Raw genomic sequence first — 23,810 nt, 5'->3', positions numbered from 1 at the left:
AGAATCCTTCTCTATAATTCCCCAAACATCTAAGTATGTGAACCATCTACAGACTTCTGGAAAAATATTTTGCAGATGGAATTTACGCATCATAAAATTGCAAAAAAGTCCCTTAACTCAAATTCCAAAAGTTGGCGCTGCAACAATCCAATTGCAGATAAGGAACATATTTGGGGGGAATGTAAATTAATGAAGCTATTGGAAATGTGTTATCCCAAATCTGTGGTTACTATACATCTCTCAGCCCCTTACATTGCCAATTATAATATCATATTGTAATAATAATATAATAATAATTAGAGTAACTGATCTGGATGAAATCACAGCTACCAGATTAAAAAATTGCTCAGTATTTTAGAGACCGTAGACCCCTCCGTTATCAGAAATCATTAATAGTATCGGCGCCGGTTGCTTATCTTATAAGGTTATCACATTAAGGCCTCATGTCCACGGGGAAAATCAGATCCGCTGCAGATTCTCCATGTAGAATCTGCAGCGGGTCCCTCCTGCCCCGCGGACATGAGTGCCGAAAATAGCAATTTAAAAGCATTTACCTTTCCGTAGCGGACGGCGAAGATCAGCTGTTCCTCACGGCCGGATCTTCATTTTCGGCCGGCGGATGAATTCCTGACGCCGGCGGCACATCGCCGGCACGTCGTCGACGTGCCGCGCGCATGCGCCGGGCACATCCGCCGAGCCGAAGCAAGGGAGATGCAGCCGTGAGGAAGAGCAGAGCTTCGCGGCCCGCTGCGGGTGAGTAAATGCTTTAAATTCCTATTTTAGGTCTCCCGCGGATCCGGACGGCTTCCATAGGCTTCAATAGAAGCCCGCGGGAGCCGTCCCCGCGGGAGACCCGCATGAAAATGGAGCATGGTCCAGATTTTTTCATGCTCCATTTTTTTTTAAATGCCTTTTATTGACGATCCGCGGGTATTTATGTACCCGCGGGTGGTCAATGCATCCCTATGGGGTGCGGATCCGCGCGCGGGAGATCCGCTGCGGATTTTAAATGTCATTTTGCCCGTGGACATGAGCCCTAAGGCTGGATTCAGACGAATGTATATTGGCTTGGTTTCCACGCCCAGCCGATATACTTCGTCTCTCTCTGCAGGGGGTGAAGCCTGGAAGAGCCAGGAGCAGTGCTCTGAGCTCCCGCCCCCTCTCTGCCTCCTCTCCACCCCTCTGCACTATTTGCAATGAGGAAAGACAGGACGGGGGCAGGGCTAATTCTCGGAACTTAACCCTGCCCAGCCTCCTTTCATTGCAAATAGTGCAGAGGAGCGGAGAGGAGGCAGAAAGGGGGCAGGAGCTCAGTTCTTGCTCCTGGGCTCTTCCAGCCTCCCCCCCTGCACACGAGGACACCGTATATCGGCTCGGCGTGAAAACCGAGCCGATATACAGTCGTCTGAATCCAGCCTTAGGCTTAATAAACTTTCTCAATTTTTTGCAATTTGGAAAGATGTGCTAAGTCCTCCTCATAATAAACCTCTTTGTCAGAATGTTATTCATCTCCGTACACCATGTACTTCCTATACAAGCTTTTTCCTACCTTCTTGGTAATGGAGGTCTAATCATGTAAGTGTCACCCTCTGTTTTAGTATTTGTAAATGTTATTTTTTTTTCTTTAGTACTAGATAGAGTATATAAGAGTATGTATGTGGATCTCAGGATTTTTTCAGATCGAAGTATTTCATTTGTACACATTTTCGTACAATTTTCCATAAAAAATAAGATTTTATTACTTTCTACATGCTCCTTAAATGTATTTAAAAAATGAGTGTAAAAAAAATTTTTAAGTTGAAAAAGTTTTATTGAACAATTTCCATTATACAAAGTATCAAACAACAAGGGAGGGGGGGGAGGGTTTTGGGTCAAGTGGGGTGGACGAACACAATAATCAACATATAGGTGGTGATGATAATGAGCAAGGGGGGAGGAGCATCCCGATATTCCAGAGTAAACTTTTCAGAACCTGAAAATCTTCAATCATTAAGGATGATTCACTTAATCTTCAGGGATTTCTAAGTTATATGTGGTGTAAGCTGCCTTGTGGCCGATGTGCGAGGAGCCCCTGTGGTAGTTGTTCTGACTGAGAGTTGACATCACGAACTGAACATGGAGGGAAAATTTGAGGGAGGGGTACGGGGATGGTATGCCGTCACTGACAGGGTCAGCATCTCACATCAGGGTTGCGCCTCCCTGGGAGCGCCCGACTCTATCCACCTCTCTAGCCCATCGGAAGACCTGAGAGCCAACCACGCCCTCCAAGTACGGTAGCTCGCCTCTCAGGTGTCCAGTTCCTCTGCCCCCCCCCCCAAAAAAAAAATTTCGCTAATTTTTAAAAGGAATGTGTGATCAAACACGACCTATTTTAAAAAGTGTTTATGTTAAACATATTTTTAAGAATTGTTGGGGATTTTTTTTTATTTTTGGCCTCACAATTAGAGATGAGCGAACGTACTCGTCCGAGCTTGATACTTGTTCGAGTATTAGCGTGTTCGAGATGCTTGTTACTCGAGACGAGTACCACGCAATGTTCGGGTTACTTTCACTTTCATCTCTGAGACGTTAGCACGCTTTTCTGGCCAATAGAAAGACAGGGAAGGCATTACAACTTCCCCCTGCGACGTCCAAGCCCTATACCACCCCCCTGCAGTGAGTGGCTGGCGAGATCAGGTGTCACCCGAGTATATAAATCGGCCCCTCCTGCGGCTCGCCACAGATGCGTTCTGACAGAGATCAGGGAAAGTGCTGTCTTGCTGGAGTTGCTATAGGGAGAGTGTTAGGAGTATTTTAGGCTTCAAGAACCCCAACGGTCCTTCTTAGGGCCACATCTAACCGTGTGCAGTAGTGTGGAGGCTGCTTTTTGCAGTGTTGCACATTTTTTTTTTTTGTATATCGGCCGTGCAGAGCATTGCGCCCTGCAGTAATTATACATAGTCCAGGGCCAGTAGTGGTGGTGAGGCAGGGACAGAAGACATATTTATTGAATATAGGCAGTGGGCCTTTCCAAAAACATTTGGGAAAAAAAATCTATTTGGGCTGCCTGTGACCGTCCTCGGTGTACTGGGTCTGTGCTGGGGGTAGTTGTCCTAATTCATCCGCAGCCAGCTAAGTGTTACAGCAGGCTTGCACAAAATTATTTCCTGGCTCTGTGTTGGCTGTTACATCACCGCTGTATTCCAGTCCACAGTGCAACAGTCTGCAGTTATTTTACATACTCCAGGGCCAGTAGTGGTGAGGCAGGGACAGAAGACATATACAGTGTATATAGGCAGTGGGCCTTTCCAAAAACATTTGGGAAAAAAAATCTATTTGGGCTGCCTGTGACCGTCCTCAGTGTACTGGGTCTGTGCTGGGGGTAGTTGTCCTAATTCATACGCAGCCAGCTAAGTGTTACAGCAGGCTTACGCAAAATTATTTCCTGGCTCTGCCGTGCGTTCCGTAAGCGAAGTCAGCCTCCAACCACAGGCCAATAAGCGGCACATTTAATTACAGCGTTCTGTTTCTGCACTACTGGTAATACAGCATGCTGAGGGGTAGGGGTAGGCCTAGAGGTCGTGGACGCGGGCACAGGCCGAGCTCCTGATCCAGGTGTATCGCAGCCGACTGCTGCGGGATTAGGAGAGAGGCACGTTTCTGGCGTCCCCACATTCATCTCACAATTAATGGGTCCACGCGGTAGACCTTTATTAGAAAATGAGCAGTGTGAGCAGGTCCTGTCGTGGATGGCAGAAAGTGCATCCAGCAATCTATCGAACACCCAGAGTTCTGCGCCGTCCACTGCTGCAACTCTGAATCCTCTGGCTGCTGCTCCACCTTCCTCCCAGCCTCCTCACTCCATTACAATGACACATTCTGAGGAGCAGGCAGACTCCCAGGAACTGTTCCCGGGCCCCTGCCCAGAATGGGCAGCAAGGGTTCCGAATCCTCTCCCACTGGAGGAGTTTGTCGTGACTGATGCCCAACCTTTTGAAAGTTCCCGGGGTCCGGGGGATGAGGCTGGGGACTTCCGGCAACTGTCTCAAGACCTTTCAGTGGGTGAGGAGGACGATGACGATGAGACACAGTAGTCTATCAGTGAGCTAGTAGTAAGGGCAGTAAGTCCGAGGGAGGAGCGCACAGAGGATTGGGAGGAAGAGCAGCAGGACGATGAGGTGACTGACCCCACCTGGTTTGCTATGCCTACTGAGGACAGGCCTTCAGAGGGGGAGGCAAGGGCAGCAGCAGGGCAGGTTGCAAGAGGCAGTGCAGTGTCCAGGGGTAGAGGCAGGGCCAGACCGAATAATCCACCAACTGTTTCCCAAAGCGCCCCCTCGCGCCATGCCACCCTGCAGAGATCAAGGTGCTCTACAGTGTGGCAGTTTTTCACAGAGATGCCTGACGACCGACGAACAGTGGTGTGCAACCTTTGTCACGCCAAGATCAGCTGGGGAGGCACCACCACCAGCATGCGCAGGCATATGATGGCCAAGCACCCCACAAGGTGGGACGAAGGCCGTTCACCGCCTCCGGTTTGCACCACTGCCTCTCCCCCTGTGCCCCAACCTGCCACTGACATACAACCCCCCTCTCAGGGCACAGGCACTACCGTCTCCTGGCCTGCACCCACACCCTCACCTCCGCTGTCCTCGGCCCCATCCAGCAATGTCTCTCAGCGCAGCGTCCAGACGTCGCTAGCGCCACTGTTTGAGCGCGAGCGCAAGTACGCCGCCACGCACCCGCACGCTCAAGCGTTAAACGTGCACATTGCCAAATTGATCAGCCTGGAGATGCTGCCGTATAGGCTTGTGGAAACGGAGGCTTTCAAAAGCATGATGGCGGCGGCGGCCCCGCGCTACTCGGTTCCCAGTCGCCACTACTTTTCCCGATGTGCCGTCCCAGGCCTGCACGACCACGTCTCCCGCAACATTGTACGCGCCCTCACCAACGCGGTTACTGCCAAGGTCCACTTAACAACCGACACGTGGACAAGCACAGGCGGGCAGGGCCACTATATCTCCCTGACGGCACATTGGGTGAATTTAGTGGAGGCTGGGACAGAGTCAGAGCCTGGGACCACTCACGTCCTACCCACCCCCCGAATTGCGTGCCCCAGGTCGGTGGTGGTATCTGCGGCGGTGTATGCTTCCTCCACTAAAACCCCCTGCTCCTCCTCCTCCTCCTCTTACGCAACCTCTGTCTCGCAATCAAGATGTGTCAGCAGCAGCACGTCGCCAGCAGTCGGTGTCACGCGGCGTGGCAGCACAGCGGTGGGCAAGTGTCAGCAGGCCGTGCTGAAACTACTCAGCTTAGGAGAGAAGAGTCAGACGGCCCACGAACTGCTGCAGGGTCTGACAGAGCAGGCCGACCGCTGGCTTGCGCCGCTGAGCCTCCAACCGGGCATGGTCGTGTGTGACAACAGCCGTAACCTGGTGGCGGCTCTGCAGCTTGCATGCCTGGCCCATGTCTTTAATTTGGTGGTTCAGCGCTTTCTGAAAAGCTACCCACACGTGTCATACCTGCTCGGAAAGGTGCGCCGGCTCTGCGCACATTTCCGCAAGTCCAAGACGCACGCTGCCACCCTGCGGACACTGCAACATCGGTTTCATCTGCCACTGCACCGATTGCTGTGCGACGTGCCCACACAGTGGAACTCTACGCTCCACATGTTGGCCAGGCTCTATGAGCAGCGTAGAGCTATTGTGGAATACCAACTCCAACATGGGCAGCGTAGTGGGAGTCAGCCTCCTCAATTATTTACAGAAGAGTGGGCCTGGTTGGCAGACATCTGCCAGGTCCTCGGAAACTTTGAGGAGTCTACCCAGATGGTGAGCGGGGATGCTGCAATCATTAGCGTCACCATTCCTCTGCTATGCCTCTTGAGAAGTTCCCTGCAAAGCATAAAGGCAGACGCTTTGGAATCGGAAACGGAGGCGGGGGAAGACAGTATGTCGCTGGATAGTCAGAGCAACCTCATGTCTATATCTCAGCGCGTTGAGGAGGAGGGGGAGGAGCATGAGGAGGAGGGGGAAGAGACAGCTTGGCCCACTGCTGAGGGGACAGATGCTGCTTGCCTGTCATCCTTTTAGCGTGTATGGCCAGAGGAGGAGGAGGAGGAGGAGGGGGAGGAGCATGAGGAGGAGGGGGAAGAGACAGCTTGGCCCACTGCTGAGGGTACAGATGCAGCTTGCCTGTCATCCTTTCAGCGTATATGGCCAGAGGAGGAGGAGGAGGAGGATTCTGAAAGTGATCTTCCGAGTGAGGACAGCCATGTGTTGCGTACAGGTACCCTGGCACACATGGCTGACTTCATGTTAGGATGCCTTTCTCGTGACCCTCGCGTTACACGCATTCTGGCCACTACGGATTACTGGGTGTACACACTGCTCGACCCACGGTATAAGGAGAGCCTTTCCACTCTCATTCCCGAAGAGGAAAGGGGTTCGAGAATGATGCTATACCACAGGGCGCTGGTGGACAAACTGATGGTAAACTTCCCATCCGACAGCGCTAGTGGCCGAAGGCGCATTTCCGTGGCCCAGGTAGCAGGGGAGGCGCAGAGATCAGGCAGCATGTACAGCGCAGGCAGGGGAACACTCTCTAAGGCCTTTGACAGCTTTATGGCTCCCCAGCAAGACTGTGTCACCAGTCCCCAGTCAAGGCTGAGTCGGCGGGAGCACTGTAAAAGGATGGTGAGGGAGTACGTAGCCGATCGCACGACCGTCCTCGGTGACGCCTCTGCCCCCTACAACTACTGGGTGTCGAAGCTGGACACGTGGCCTGAACTCGCGCTGTATGCCCTGGAGGTGCTTGCTTGTCCTGCGGCTAGCGTCTTGTCAGAGAGTGTGTTTAGTGCGGCTGGGGGAATCATCACAGATAAGCGTACCCGCCTGTCAACCGACAGTGCCGACAGGCTTACACTCATCAAGATGAACAAAGCCTGGATTTCCCCAGACTTCTCTTCTCCACCAGCGGACAGCAGCGATACCTAAACAATACGTAGGCTGCACCCGCGGATGGAAGCATTGTTCTCTATCACCATCAAAAACGTGGACCTTTTAGCTTCATCAATCTGTGTATAATATTCATCCTCCTCCTCCTGAAACCTGACGTAATCACGCCGAACGGGCAATTTTTCTTAGGCCCACAAGGCTCAGTCATATAATTTTTGTAAACAATTTTTATACGTTTCAATGCTCATTAAAGCGTTGAAACTTGCACCTGAACCAATTTTTATTTTAACTGGGCTGCCTCCAGGCCTAGTTACAAATTAAGCCACATTAACCAAAGCGATTAATGGGTTTCACCTGCCCTCTTTGTTGGGCATGGGCAATTTTTCTGAGGTACATTAGTACTGTTGGTACACCAATTTTTTTGGGCCCTCGCCTACAGTGTAATCCAATTAATTTTTTGCCCACCTGCATTAAAGCTGACGTTACATCAGCTGTGCTGGGCACTGCAATGGGATATATTTATGTACCGCCGGTGGGTTCCAGGGAGCCACCCATGCTGTGGGTCCACAGGGAGTTGTAACTGCATGTGTCTACTTCTAAAGAACCCCAGTCTGACTGGGGCATGCAGTGTGGGCCGAAGCCCACCTGCATTTAATTGGACGTTACCTCAGCTGTGATGGGCACTGCAATGGGATACATTTATGTACAGCCGGTGGGTTCCAGGGAGCCACCCATGCTGTGTGTGCACACGGAATTCCCATTGCGGAGTTGTACCTGCCTGTGACTATTTATAAACAACCGCGGTCTGACTGGGGCATGCAGACACCTTGACAGAATGAATAGTGTGTGGCACATAGGTTCCCCATTGCTATGCCCACGTGTGCAGCTCCTGATGGCGGTGGCACAGGATTATATTTCTCATTGCTTCTGTACAGCATTGTGGACTATCGCCCCGCCCCTTTAAAAGAGGGTCGCTGCCTAGCCATGCCAACCCTCTGCAGTGTGTGCCTGCGGTTCCTCCTCATGGCAGACGCACTTATAAATAGACATGAGGGTGGTGTGGCATGAGTGCAGCTGAAGGCTGCGCAGGGACAATTTTGTGTGCGCTGTGGACACTGGGTCGTGCGGGGGGGGGGTTGGGCAGCATGTAACCCAGGAGAAGTGGCAGCGGAGTGTCATGCAGGCAGTGATTGTGCTTTGTTGGAGGTAGTGTGGTGCTTAGCTAAGGTATGCATTGCTAATGAGGGCTTTTCAGAAGTAAAAATTGTTGGGAGGGGGGGGCCACTCTTGCCGCTATTGTGGCTTAATAGTGGGACCTGGGAACTTGAGATGCAGCCCAACATGTAGCCCCTCGCCTGCCCTATCCGTTGCTGTGTCGTTCCCATCACTTTCTTGAATTGCCCAGATTTTCACAAATGAAAACCTTAGCGAGCATCGGTGATATACAAAAATGCTCGGGTCGCCCATTGACTTCAATGGGGTTCGTTACGCGAAACGAACCCTCGAGCATCGCGATAATTTCGTCCCGAGTAACGAGCACCCGAGCATTTTGGTGCTTGCTCATCTCTACTCACAATCTATATTTTAAAAAGCGTCTATTTCCTGCAAAGTTCGCTCTGACCACCAGTGTTCAATGTCCACGTGCGTACCTGTCTGGGTCTTTACTGCGGATGTGTGCGAAAGCGCCAGCCGGCCGGCACACATGCATAGTGGAGTGTTTTTTTTTTTTCAAACTCCTGCTTTCCCACGGATTGGACGGCTCCCATTGACTTCAATGGAAACGATCTGTGTGGGAACCGGACTAAAATGAAGCATGTTGTGATTTGATTTCCACACCCAAAGATTTGCAAATCAAATCTGCATGCTTCAATTTAGGTGTGGACACCCATGTTTACCTATGGGCAACTTGAACTGCGAATTGCCGCGCGGGTACCCTGCAATTCAAATCTGCCCATGGACATTGGGCCTAATAGTAGTCTGACACTTCTGTTTTGTCAAGAAAACTTTTCAATAGTCATCTCATTATCATCACAGGCAGGATGACACTGACAGGTAACACCTTTATATAGATAACACAGGATCCACCATTCACAATAGGTGATGGTCACAGCCCACCTCCTCCCCCGTGCAGATCACAAAGCATGCCCACAAGATTCTTCCATAGAAGTCAATGACTCCCCTCCAGTATATTGTGTAAATGGTCCATGGTTCCTGCAGTATTGTATCTCCAAATACTGTTAAAGGCAGCTCAGGCAAAATGGCCAGCCCCCATAGTCATATACAGACTACAGAATAACAAAACTGTAGCTGGAAAATAAAACAGATTAGAAAAATGAAATGTGGTTTTAATTTGTGATAAACATATAGTTGATACATTACAAATCGGAGATCTGATCAGTCCAGTCAAAATGTGAAGAAAGTCAATGTTGGGAGTCTGTAGTAAATCATCATGTCTCCTTTAAATGCCACTAAACATGACCACTGTAATGGCCTCTATTAGTGACACTTAAAGGAGCAGTTGAGGACAGAGCTGAAAGCTTCCGCCGCAGACGGACCGGCGCAAGTCAGATGATTGCTGCGCCACTGTCCCGAACACTTGGCATCACTGTGCCCAGAATGTGAGTGCTGATGCCAAAAGTTCAGATGGTGAAGCTGCGGCCTCTGATTGGCCACAACAGTCACCTGAGCAGTTGCGTTTCGGGGGCCCAAAGACAGATCAGTATGCTTTCTTTTTTATTTTATCTCATGCCTATCCGTTACATTTTTTTTTTTGTAACACAACCCCTTAAAGAGAAAAACAATATATAGTAAATATTGACGGTAAAGGGGTTGTCCGGGACTTTTGGGCCTAGCCCGTAATATGGATCTGCCTCATGAACTATTGGTATTGACATCATTGATGGGAATCAGCTGATCGGCAGGGATCCAAGTGGTGGACCCCCATTGATCATTTATTGATGACCTATCCTGAGGATAAGGTATCCATCCAAAAATCTCGCAAAGGTCTGGACAGCCTGCGCCTCCTAATCCTGGGATTAACCAGCAAAGTGGATGAGATTTTGTAAAAAGCTCGTCCACACGCTGCGGCCAAGCCGCACAAAAACTGACATGCAGTGCGGAATTCCATTCAGCAGCATGTCAATTCTTTTCTCTTTTCCACAGCGGCCCTCTCCTCTTGACGGTAAAACCGCGGCTAAAGACCACAGGTTTTGAAGCTATGCTTTTGCAGCGGAATTTCTTGCGGTTTTTCGGTGCGGCCATTCCGAGAGAATTCCGCTAGAATTATGTCCCGTATGACCCCAAGCCTTAAGCTTGTTATAATAATCAGTTCCAATATTTTAGAATTAGGTTAATTATTCTCGTTAAATACAATTGGATACCTTACATTTGGCCTTTGTTTCTTTCCAATTAGGGTCAATGATTTCCCCCTGGAGTTACCACGTCTGTAACCACACAGTCACAGTAAACGTCTCCAAGATCGTGGCATTTCAGAAGCCGCGAGAAGAGCCGACCTGGTGCATGTCGTGGATTCCGTGGAAGCTGTGTACCAGAACCACTTATCACACTGAGTACCGGATGGTGTATGTCCCGGAGACCTCTGCGGTGAAGCGCTGCTGTGAGGGCTACGAACCTGTGGGACATTACTGCGCAATGGGTAAGTAACGCTTTTTATTCTTTTTCCTCCACCCTGGAAGCTGGATCCGTATCAGCCAAAGCAGAGAATTTCTGCTAAGAGTGTCTCTTGCTCTGGAGGACCCTGAACATCTTCGACATAACTCTTACAGCCCATTGATTTCAATGGGAACTGTGCAATACTTCATTTCTCCTTTGGGGATGCTACAGGTAAATTGACATTAAAACTTGCCACCAGGTTCCTGTAGTGACTAAAGCAGATTGCTGGGGATCCCTCATTATTATCTCCTCACCAAGGTTTCCTTCTAACAGAAAAAAGACTGTTAAAAGTGGACCAATAAAGGGGTTTTCTAGGTATTTACTATTGATGACCTATCCTCAGTAGGTCATCAATAGTTGCTTGTCCGGTAGTGCTCTTTTTGTTATTTTAATGCAGTTGTAGCTATTGGGGGAATATAAACTGGTAAGTGGACAACCCCTTTAATCTTGGACAACCTCTTAAAACTTGTCTTGTATTTATTACAGCTCTACAAAGATCCTGTGCTTACGCCTCAAGACCAGGAACATGTCTAGATGCAGAAAACAAGAAACGGGGTCCCAATTGTACATTTGACTATGATTGCCCAGGACTCCAAAAATGTTGTATATCTTCCAATGGATCTTTCTGTGCCTCGCCCGCACCTCTAGGTCAGTGTTTTTTATTAAAATGAACATTCTTTCTGCAAAACTGATCCTATACCAAGTGCAGGGTCCGAGGGGGCGGAGCATGACAAATGACATCCTGTCTGGTGTTCCTTGAATCCCTGTATTATGCTCCGCCCCCCTCTGGCCCTGTACTAGGCACAGCAAGGTATCAGTAAAGAAGTGTTCCTTTAAATCCTTACTCGATTGTTTCCAAAACTGCTTCTCTAATGTAATCATAAAACATATTATACCCCATGCTGCTGTAGTTTCCACTCAGTACATCTCTTCCTCATGTCCTGGTGACTCCCCCTTCTCCTTTAGCCCTCAGTCCCTAGTAAGGTGGCCTTCACATTGCATTTGAATCCAAGCACAGACATGGTAGATATTTGGCTATTATAATCCAATAAGCTCCTGTTCTGGTATTACAGCTCACAGCAGTCAGTCCCATTCAAGTGGACCAGACTGAGCTGCAGTACCAGGAACAGCCACTACCAAATGTACTGAGCTGTACCTAGTAAATGATTACCAGGTTCTAAGCACCAGCCACTTCAGTCAGCTGACTGGTTGGATTTTCAGAGTCGGACCCCACTGCTCTCACATTGATGGCTTATTCCAAAGGTAGGACAAACTTTGCAGACCCAGAAAACTACTTTAATTAAGTGCAATAGTTTATGAACTACTAACCTAATTTATATTTAGCTTTGGACAGGAACACCATCAAATATTGGTACAATGGTACCATCATCATAAAAATGGGCTTTGAAGAACTGATCCAATGGGATGAAGGCTTTATCAATCACACCAGATTACTACAATCAATGGTTTGTACAATTGTATATCTGCTATACTACTGTCTGCAATGCATAAGAATATAACTATTATAAAACTGCCCTCTATATTCAAGAATATAACTACTATAATACTTCCCCCTATGTAGAAGACTATTACTACAATACTGCCCCCTATTTACCAGAATATAACTACTATAATGGTAACCCCTATGTACAAGAATGTAAATACTATAATACTGCTCTCTATGTACAAGAATGTAACTACTATAATACTGCTCTCTATGTACAAGAATATAACTACTATGATACTGCCCCCTATGTACAAGTACATAACTACTATAATACTGTCCCTTATGTACAAGAATATAACTACTAGAATACTATCCCCTATGTACAAGAATATAACTACTATAATACTGCCCCTTATGTACAAGAATATAACTATCGTACTATAATACTGCCTCCTATGTACAAGAATATAACTGCTATAATACTGCCCCCTATGTTCAAGAATATAACTACTATTAAACTGCCCCTATGTGCAAGAATATAACTACTATTAAACTGCCCCTATGTGCAAGAATATAACTACTATAATACTGCCCCCTATGTACGAGAAAATAACTAATATAATACTGCCTCCTATGTACAAGAATATAACTGCTATAATACTGCCCCCTATGTTCAAGAATATAACTACAATTATACTGCCCCTATGTACAAGAATATAACTACTATAATACTGCCCCTATGTATAAGAATATAACTACTATAATACTGCCCCTTATGTACAAGAATATAACTGCTATAATACTGCCCCCTATCTACAAGAATATAACTACTATAATACTGCCTCCTATGTACAAGAATATAACTTCTATAATACTGCCCCCTATGTTCAAGAATATAACTACTATTATACTGCACCTATGTACAAGAATATAGCTACTATAATACTGCCCCTTATGTACAAGAATATAACTGCTATAATACTGCCCCCTATGTACAAGAATATAACTATTATAATACTGCCCCCTATGTTCAAGAATATAACTGCTATAATACTGCCTCCTATGTACAAGAATATAACTGCTATAATACTGCCCCCTATGTTCAAGAATATAACTACTATTATACTGCCCCCATGTACAAGAATATAGCTACTATAATACTGCCCTCTATGTACAAGAATATAACTACTATAATACTGCCCCTTATGTATAAGAATATAACTACTATAATACTGCCCCCTATGTACAAGAATATAACTACTATAATACTGCTTCCTATGTACAAGAATATAACTACTATAATACTGCCTCCTATGTACAAGAATATAACTACTATAATACTGTCCCTTATGTACAAGAATATAACTACTAGAATACTATCCCCTATGTACAAGAATATAACTACTATAATACTGCCCCTTATGTACAAGAATATAACTATCGTACTATAATACTGCCTCCTATGTACAAGAATATAACTACTATAATACTGCCCCCATGTACAAGAATATAACTACTATAATACTGCCTCCTATGTACAAGAATATAAATACTATAATACTGCCTCCTATGTACAAGAATATAACTACTATAATACTGCCCCCTATGTACAAGAATATAACTACCATAATACTGCTCCTATATACAAGAATATAACTACTATAATACTGCCTCCTATGTACAAGAATATAACTACTATAATACTGCTCCCTATGTACAAGAATATAACTACTATAATACTGTCCCATATGTGGAAGAATATAACTACTATAATACTGCCCCTTATGTACAAGAATATAACTGCTATAATACTGCCCCCTATGTACAAGAATATAACTATTATAATACTGCCCCCTATGTTCAAGAATATAACTGCTATAATACTGCCTCCTATGTACAAGAATATAACTGCTATAATACTGCCCCCTATGTTCAAGAATATAACTACTATTATACTGCCCCCATGTACAAGAATATAGCTACTATAATACTGCCCTCTATGTACAAGAATATAACTACTATAATACTGCCCCTTATGTATAAGAATATAACTACTATAATACTGCCCCCTATGTACAAGAATATAACTACTATAATACTGCTTCCTTTGTACAAGAATATAACTACTATAATACTGCCTCCTATGTACAAGAATATAACTACTATAATACTGTCCCTTATGTACAAGAATATAACTACTAGAATACTATCCCCTATGTACAAGAATATAACTACTATAATACTGCCCCTTATGTACAAGAATATAACTATCGTACTATAATACTGCCTCCTATGTACAAGAATATAACTACTATAATACTGCCCCCATGTACAAGAATATAACTACTATAATACTGCCTCCTATGTACAAGAATATAAATACTATAATACTGCCTCCTATGTACAAGAATATAACTACTATAATACTGCCCCCTATGTACAAGAATATAACTACTATAATACTGCCTCCTATGTACAAGAATATAACTACTATAATACTGCCCCTATGTACAATAATATAACTACTATAATACTGCTCCCTATGTACAAGAATATAACTACTATAATACTGCCCCTATGTACAAGAATATAACTACCATAATACTGCTCCTATATACAAGAATATAACTACTATAATACTGCCTCCTATGTACAAGAATATAACTACTATAATACTGCTCCTATGTACAAGAATATAACTACTATAATACTGCCCCCTATGTACAAGAATATAACTACTATAATACTGCCCCCTATGTACAAGAATATAACTGCTATAATACTGCCTCCTATATACAAGAATATAACTACTATAATACTGCTCCCTATGTACAAGAATATAACTACTATAATACTGTCCCATATGTGGAAGAATATAACTACTATAATACTGCCCCTTATGTACAAGAATATAACTGCTATAATACTGCCCCCTATGTACAAGAATATAACTATTATAATACTGCCCCCTATGTTCAAGAATATAACTGCTATAATACTGCCTCCTATGTACAAGAATATAACTGCTATAATACTGCCCCCTATGTTCAAGAATATAACTACTATTATACTGCCCCCATGTACAAGAATATAGCTACTATAATACTGCCCTCTATGTACAAGAATATAACTACTATAATACTGCCCCTTATGTATAAGAATATAACTACTATAATACTGCCCCCTATGTACAAGAATATAACTACTATAATACTGCTTCCTATGTACAAGAATATAACTACTATAATACTGCCTCCTATGTACAAGAATATAACTACTATAATACTGTCCCTTATGTACAAGAATATAACTACTAGAATACTATCCCCTATGTACAAGAATATAACTACTATAATACTGCCCCTTATGTACAAGAATATAACTATCGTACTATAATACTGCCTCCTATGTACAAGAATATAACTACTATAATACTGCCCCCATGTACAAGAATATAACTACTATAATACTGCCTCCTATGTACAAGAATATAAATACTATAATACTGCCTCCTATGTACAAGAATATAACTACTATAATACTGCCCCCTATGTACAAGAATATAACTACCATAATACTGCTCCTATATACAAGAATATAACTACTATAATACTGCCTCCTATGTACAAGAATATAACTACTATAATACTGCTCCCTATGTACAAGAATATAACTACTATAATACTGTCCCATATGTGGAAGAATATAACTACTATAATACTGCTCCCTATGTACAAGAATATAACTACTATAATACTGCCCCTATGTACAAGAATATAACTACTATAATACTGTCCCCTATGTACAAGAATATAACTACTATAATACTGCCCCTATGTACAAGAACATAACTACTGTAATACTGCCCCCTATGTACAAGAATATAACTACTATAATACTGCCCCCTATGCACAAGAATATACATATTATAAAATTTACCCCAATGTATAAAAATATACTGTAGTTACTATAATACTGCCCCAGTGTGCAAGAACATAGCTGGTATAACACTGCCTGCTATAGATCAGAATATAACTGCTATCATACTTCACTTTTCACACCATCCTGAGCTTTTTTGAGCACACCCATCTGCACATGTAACCTTTATGATATGTAAGCTGTGTAAGGGTAAGGGTCTCGTAATTGCCAAGCACGGTTGCTCATATGAGTATGTAATATTATGATATAATAAAATGTAGAGCTTTACTAATATCCAGGATGTTGTATGGTATGCAGGAACCTTAATGATTTTTACAATATTATGACAATGCAACGGTTTCAGGTAACTGGAGAATTTTGGCCACTAAAGGCAGCGGTCTACCACATCTACACCAAACCTGCCGGGAGCTTCTCCATCGTGTCTTCAGTCCTCATTGGTATTAATGAGTCGCTCTCCTTAATGCAAATTTCAGCAAAGCTCAAAAACATTGTCATTCGCTTACCAGAAGTAATCAGCATCGACATACATGGTAATTACTATTATACCTTCATTTCAAAACAATTCCCCATATACTTGGGGGAGACCTAGACATAATGATAAATGATAACTCTATGACTGCCTTCAGCCACCACTAGAAGGAGCTCAGGAGCTTTACCTTTACGTTGAACTCAATAATAAGACAGTATTCAGTAAGCTGCAGAGCTCCCTCTAGTGGCCACTGTGCAACAGGCTAGACCTAGGAGGGGTAGGCAGCGAGGGAAATTGAGATGGTAGTCATGGTGTTGCTCCTCCAGGCAAGGTGGTTAATGCGGACTGGACGTGATACTACACATTGGCAACATTTGGCAGTCTTCACTGTATGCTGGCCACAGAGTTGGGCAGAGTAAGATGGTGATACCCCAGTGAGGTTTTACCCACGGAGTCGGGTTGGAGAATGTTGTTTTGTCGTGACGCCAGTCTGTGTACAGATGGGGACCTGTTCCAAACAAAATAATTATAAAAAAGTGGAGAACTAAACAAAAATGGGGAAATTAATCTCTGTTCTGTCTGGAATGCATTGTGCGGTACCTCAGTGCAGATGTTGAAGAATGGATAGATGGTGGTAAGTGACTCTAGGGGTTGGGTTGTACAGTGAACCCAAACTGTTTTATTTTTCAAGAGCAGATGGGAGATAAACTTGACTTGTTGCATACAGTTCACATTGACAGACTTTAGTAGAAATAGTTACAGCTACAGGCATTAATTACTTCTTCAGATCCTCAGGGACTTGATACAGTGAAATACATTTATCCTCTGTGCCTTGCATTTTAGCTCTGTTCCCTGGCTGGGCCTGACTGACCGACTTGCTTATCTTTCTGCTTGGTGCCCAGGAAGAGCTGACTTAGATCTCCTGCTACTCTCCTCTTCTCTCTTTCCTCTGTTACTAAAACGCTCTTGCCCTTTAGTACTCACACTTTAGATATTCAACTTCCCACTGCACTGGCTTTCTCCTTGTTCCTCCCCGGCCTCTATCTGAGGCTTCCTTGGACTGGGCTTCTGGATCAGACTACTTGACTCTGCCCACTCTCTACCTTTTATATTGCCAAGCTAGCTCAACCTGTGATAGGGTTCTGAACTACCAATCCCAGGCCCTCTATTCTTGCTAAGGCTGCCTAGACACTCCCCTGTCTGTTGCTAGGTAACCTGTACACACCAGGGACTGGAGAATATTACCAAATAACACATTACAGTGGAGAAATATGAACAATACCATCATAACTTTTCTCACTTATTAGACATCACTTTAAGACCTGATTGTAAGGATATAGTCGGTACAGAAAGTGCTGGAGTGCCCAACTCTGGGGTACTGCAACTGCAGGCACAAAGGATTTTATCATTTACCGCTACTTTGAGGCAGGAGATTGAAACTCGGTGTCAGAACAGCGAAGTTCTTGAGGATGACTGAAGAATTTATATTTATTGGCATTTTTTCATCCCAAAAAGTTGGATTATTTGTGGAGATGAGCAGATATCACATGTAGCAGGATATACTGTATTTGTTCTCATTTCTTCAGACCTGGATGAATGCCTCTACCCAGAGCTCAGCAGCTGCTTATTGTACCAGAAGTGCGTGAATTTGGAAGGTTCCTACAACTGTACCAACAAGAGTCATTCAGACTCCATTCAGCAAACTACAACACACCCAGGTAGTACCAAACATGGATGGGTAGATGGGTGGATGGATGGATGGGTGGATGGGTGGAAGGAAGGATGGGTGGATGGCTGGATGGGTGGGTGGATGGATGGATGGATGGGTGGAAGGATGGATGGGTGGGTGGATAGACTCAGGCAGACAGATATACATCTATCTTGCCACACACTATTTTGGGCTAACGGAGGTGATAGCACCTGAGGAACCCCAGTTTTCATGCTTAATCCCTCTAGGTGAGATACCGGCTTTGCTGTGGGGTCTTCAAGCTGTTACACATAGATAGTTTTGATTGTACCGACGCTGCACTGGACCAAATCATGGTACATGACGGTCTGAACAGGTGCATGGTGCACAGGCAGACTTGAGTCAGGGCTGTCCGCGCAGGTTCATGAACAAGGCCAAGGCTACAGGTCAGGGAAGGCAGCAGACAAGAGAGTCCAAAATACAGAACTGAGGTCAGGAAGCAAAGGTTAAAACCAGGAACTCACAAACTGGGGTTTTGACACAATGGTAAGAGACCAATTGCTTAGCCATCCACCCTTGGGTGTGGATGCCTCTTGTAGGCGGTGCAGGGACAGGATTGGAGAGGGAAGAGTAACAGGAGTGTACACTGTCTCTTTAAGAGACTGGGAGGGAGAATGCATGAGCCCTATGGGCAGAATTCAGATAGTGAGCAGAGGAAGGAGCAGCAGCACAATAGTGACCCCTAATGGCTGTAGGAGTATGTCAGCCATGATGGAAGTGCTGTGTGACAGATAGACAGACAGATGGACAGGAGATATAACTGGATAGATGGATGGATGAATACATAAGATATCTTCAGAATGCTCTAAGGCTTAAACTGGTTATTTTTTTGGAGATCTGCAGCCCCCTGTTTGCATTTGAAGGAAATTTCCACCTTTGACATTTATGGTATATCCAGAAGATATGCATAAGGCCCAATGCACATGGCCGGGTCGGAATCTCGCAGCGGAATCAGACCCTGTGCCTCAGAATTGACTCCGCTTACCTGTCGTCATCTTCTTTCTGCTCTGCGAATGTGCTGTTGATGACGCGGATCCGCCCCGACTCACCGCAGGAGCAGACGGCTGCCATTGACTGCAATGGAAGCTGTCCGTACCAGGATAGGACATGCTGTGACTTTTCCCCGCAAGCAGAAAATCGCAGTTGATTTCCGCTCATGGGCAGGGAAAATCGTTTTCACTACATGTCCTATAGGGAATATTTGCTGCGGGATTGGACCTAAATGTCTGATGCGTGTAGGTTCCACCTCTGGGACCCACACCTGTTTTCAGAAGCGGGTCCCCCACCCTTGCTCACTGCCACTTCCACTGGTCAAGCGGATAATAGAAACAGCCAAACTTGATTTTCTATGCTTTTTCTCCCATTCACCTCTATGGGGGTTACAGAAACCGCATGGACCAGCTACTTCACCTGTTGTCTTATTACCAGCCACCAGTGTTTGTTGTTGTTCAGGCTGTTCTCATCTCTGACATGTTTGGCTCAGATGGGAATAGCTTCTTAACTACCGTATATACTCGAGTATTAGCCGACCCGAGTATAAGCCGAGTCAGTAAGTTTTACCACAAAAAACTGGTAAAACTTATTGACTCGAGTATAAGCCTAGCTATAGGGTAAAAAAAAAACAAAAAACACAATACTCACCTCCCAGCCGGTGTCTGTGTCCCCGGCAAGATGCTTGAGACTTCTCCCTGCTGTCATCTCCTTGCTCGTCTTTGAATTCCTCCGCCGTCAGCGTTGTGATTGGATCGAGCGCCAGCCAATCACAGCCAGCGCTCGATAAACCAATCACAGCCATTCAGTGATGTCATTCATTAGCCGGCTGTGATTGGCTGGCGCTCGATCCAATCACAGCGCTTACTTGCACAGCGCTGACGGAGGGGGAATTCAAAGACGAGCAGGGAGATGACAGCATGGAGAAGTATCACTGCCAGGGTGACCATCGCGTCGGGGACACAGACGGTGGCTGGGAGGTGAGTATTGCGTGCTTTTTTTTCGTTTGTTTTTTTACCTCACTCGAGTATAAGCTGGGGGGGGGGGGGTTTCAACACAAATAAATGTGTTGAAAAACGCGGCTTATACTCGAGTATATACAGTAGGGCTCATTCACACGGGTGTATGCAATTGGGGTCAGTGAAAAACGGACTGATTTCATTGTATGTGCGTGTTGCGTTGCATGCATTTGGGCGTTTTTTTTTTACATCTGTGCAATCGCATCCTCCGCATCCCCTATAGTTACGCCCCTGACCTGTGTGCTATGTGCATGTTATAGGTTTTTCACGCATAGAAACAGAAATGCAAGAAGTTTTCTTGTTTTCGCAGTCTCCTGTCAGCATACATAAAAACATCCGTGTTCGCTGCATTTTTTAAAGTTTCCATAGACTTTCATGGCCAATTTTGTCTGTGATTTATTATTTTTTTTTTTTTACGCACAACAGCAGTCTGCCTAAAAAAACATACATCTTAGTAGACCAATTTAATTCAGCGGCTCTGTGTGCTATCTGTATTTAGTCAGTAAAAATATGGAAAGCAGATGGACAGAATATACACCCGTGTGAAAGGGTCCTTAAACCCTTAACATCCCAGGACATATATTTACATCATGGAGGTTCGGGGTTTTTATGGAGGTGAAGCAGGGGGTCACTGCTACTCCATACAATACGGATGCTGGCTTTTTCTTACAGCCAACACCCGCACAGAACAGCTCCAATCAGCACCGCAGCTGATCGGAGCTGTTAACTCTTTAAATGCCGCAGTCAATTCTGACAGTGGCATTTAAATGCCCCGATCGATATTTGGAAGTTTTTCCATTTCACTCCACTTTTAACCCCATAAGGACACGGCCTATTTTGGCGTTGAGGACCAAACGATTTTTGGTATTTTTTCATCTCCATTTTTCAAAAGCCATAACTTTTTATTTGTCCGTCGACGCGGCCGTATAAGGGCTTGTGTTTTGCGTGGCGAACTGTAGTTTTTATTAATACCATTTTTTTGTTACATAGACTACATTGTAAAACTTTTCTTATTTTTTTTTATGATCGTAGGGAGAGAGAACGCATTAATTCTGCCATAGATTTTTTTTTTTTTAAAGCGTTAATTATGCAGCATAAATGACACACTACATTTTTTTCTGCGGGCCGGTACGGTTACAACTATACCAAAGTATTATATTTTTGTTGTAGGTTTTTTTCCACTTTTCCAAAATAAAACCCCTTTTTTTGGAAATTATAATTTTTTTCTAAATCACTGCATTAAAAGTCCTGTACCTTTTTTATTTTTCCATGGACGGAGCTCTCTGGGGGCTTATTTTTTGCGAGACAAGCTGTAGTTTTTATTAGTACCATTTTGGGATACACACGTTTTATTGCGTTTTTTGGGAGGCAAAATGCTAAAAATTAGCATTTTGCCTCAGTTTTTTTGCATTTTTTTAACGCTTTTTGCCGTGCAGAATAATAAGCACATTCAATTTATTGTAAACCTTGTTACGGACACGTCGATACCAAATATGTGGGATTTTTAATTTAAAAAAAAAATTGTTTATGTTAATATGAGAAAAAACATAAAAAAAGGTTTTTTTAACATTTTTTTTTACATTTTTATTTTTTGTACTTTATTTTGCTCTTTTTTTACACCATCTGTGTCCCTCTGAGGGACTTTTACTGCAGCACTGCAGATCGCTACGATAAGGCATGGCAGGACTTCTCTCCTGCCATGCCTTATTGCTTACTATAGCAATCACAGGCTATGACAATACAGGACGCCGGTATCTGGCGTCCTGTTGCCATAGCAACCAGCCGGGCTCTCACGAGTCGGCTGGAGTCACAGAGGGATTGTGCTAAGTAGATCGCGTCAGGGAAGGGGTTAACAGTAGGGGGGGGGGGCGCATCTCCGATGCCCCCCGCTGTTGCAGCGGGACGCGGCCACTAGTGACAGCCGACCCCTGCTGCAGGATAGCACGAGATCTGCTATGATCTCGCGCTATCCCTATGACGGGAAGTACCCCGCTCCCATGACGTACCCTTACGTCATGGGGCGGGAAGGGGTTAAACACTTTTCAGTATGTATATGGGATATTACATAGTACCATTGAAAAATACAACTTGTCCGGCAAAAAACAACAACCCCTCAGACAGATGTGTTGATGGGAAAATAAAACAGGATTTTTTTTTAAGTGGCGAAGAAAATTGTTTTTCTAAAAAAGGGCTGTGTCCTTCAGGGGTTAAAGGGATTGTGCACTGTGTATGATTAACTTCAAGAAACTTCTTACCTGCAGAGCCCGTTCCCCAGACTCGTCCATCTCTTCCACCACTCTTGAGCACTGCTACCACTCAGAGCGTGACGTATGACAGAGCTACTGCGCCCCCCTGCAGTAAGTATATCTCATAGACTCTTAGAGATGACTCCCTTTCTATACTAAGCCCTTTGTTTGTGAGTTTTATTCTTTTTTTAGAATTTGTGTTCTCTAGGACTTGGATGACTTATCCTCAGGATAGGTATCAATATCAATCAATATCACATCAGTGGGGCCCATGTTACTTGGGCAACAGCTGGGGCCTCTTCAATGCATACCAGGCATAGCGCCGTACATTTTATAGTGGCAATGCCTGGTATTGCAGCTCAATCTCATTCACTTGGATGGGCCTAAACTGTATAAAGCCAAGATGAACTGAGGCGTAACAAATGAATGTGATGTCACTGACTCACAGCTCCCTTAAACAGCTGATCGTTGGAGGTTCTGGGAGGGGAACCCCCATCGATTTGTTATTGATGACTCTTTATGAGAATACGTTATCAATGTTTTAGCCTCGGTATATTCCTTTTGTGATTTTTAGCATTTGTTCAGAAATTCGTTTTTGTTAGTATCCACCAATCTAGAACAGTTGAAATTTGATGATATACAGTTATACACGGTTGTATAGTTTTTTTCAAATACAAAGCTACAAACCCTCTGCTTAGGAGATGTTCACATTACGTTTTAGTCATCCATTGAGTGTATATTTTGTGATACCTAGAAGGTATTAAAAGATATTGCTTGACGTACCCATAGACTACACTTAGGGCTTATTTAGACGACCGTATAGCGGCTTGGTTTTCACGCCGAGCCGATATACGGTGTCCTTGTCTGAGGGGGGGGGGGAGGATGGAAGAGCCAGGAGCAGGAACTGAGCTCCCGCCCCCTCTCTGCCTCCTCTCCGCCCCTCTGCACTATTTCGCCACAAGGCTATATTGCGGCCAGACTGCTGTTGAAAGAAAACTCCTGTTGTATGCAGTAGAGAGACGTTATGGACCAGGAACTACGTGGTTCCAGCAGGACCCCTGGAGTACGCCTGCCATTGGACTAAGGGTCTGAAGGCACTACAGACTAAGGACCAGCTGCGATCTGGACATCCACAGGTCTGTGCAAATCAAGTGGACTTGTTGTTGCTGTTGCCTTCAACTTTGTGGAGGATTGTACTGAGGGGACTTTGAAAAGGACTGTGAAGGGACGTTTATAAGAGACTTTGTTGTTGCCAAACGTTTATTATTACCCTGGAGACCCAGTCATTTATGTTTCGGTTAAAGATTGTGTATGAATAAAGTGAACAAGAAGGAAAGTGACCGTTT

General features: G+C 44.7%; 1 protein-coding gene across 1 annotated transcript in view; it reads left to right on the top strand.

The window, feature by feature from the left end:
- The window catches only part of UMODL1 (uromodulin like 1), a 68,568-nt gene that overhangs the window by 3,597 nt on the left and 41,161 nt on the right, over positions 1–23,810 (top strand). The window contains exons 2-6 of the mRNA XM_066601538.1: positions 10,348–10,590; positions 11,094–11,255; positions 11,952–12,073; positions 16,337–16,523; positions 18,049–18,180. Coding sequence (XP_066457635.1) covers positions 10,348–10,590; positions 11,094–11,255; positions 11,952–12,073; positions 16,337–16,523; positions 18,049–18,180 — 846 coding nt within the window. The remainder of the gene's footprint in view (positions 1–10,347; positions 10,591–11,093; positions 11,256–11,951; positions 12,074–16,336; positions 16,524–18,048; positions 18,181–23,810) is intronic.

Source organism: Eleutherodactylus coqui, chromosome 4 (genome assembly GCF_035609145.1).
Source record: "Eleutherodactylus coqui strain aEleCoq1 chromosome 4, aEleCoq1.hap1, whole genome shotgun sequence".
Classification (NCBI taxonomy): domain Eukaryota; kingdom Metazoa; phylum Chordata; class Amphibia; order Anura; family Eleutherodactylidae; genus Eleutherodactylus; species Eleutherodactylus coqui.
This window is presented reverse-complemented; position numbering and strand designations above follow the sequence as displayed.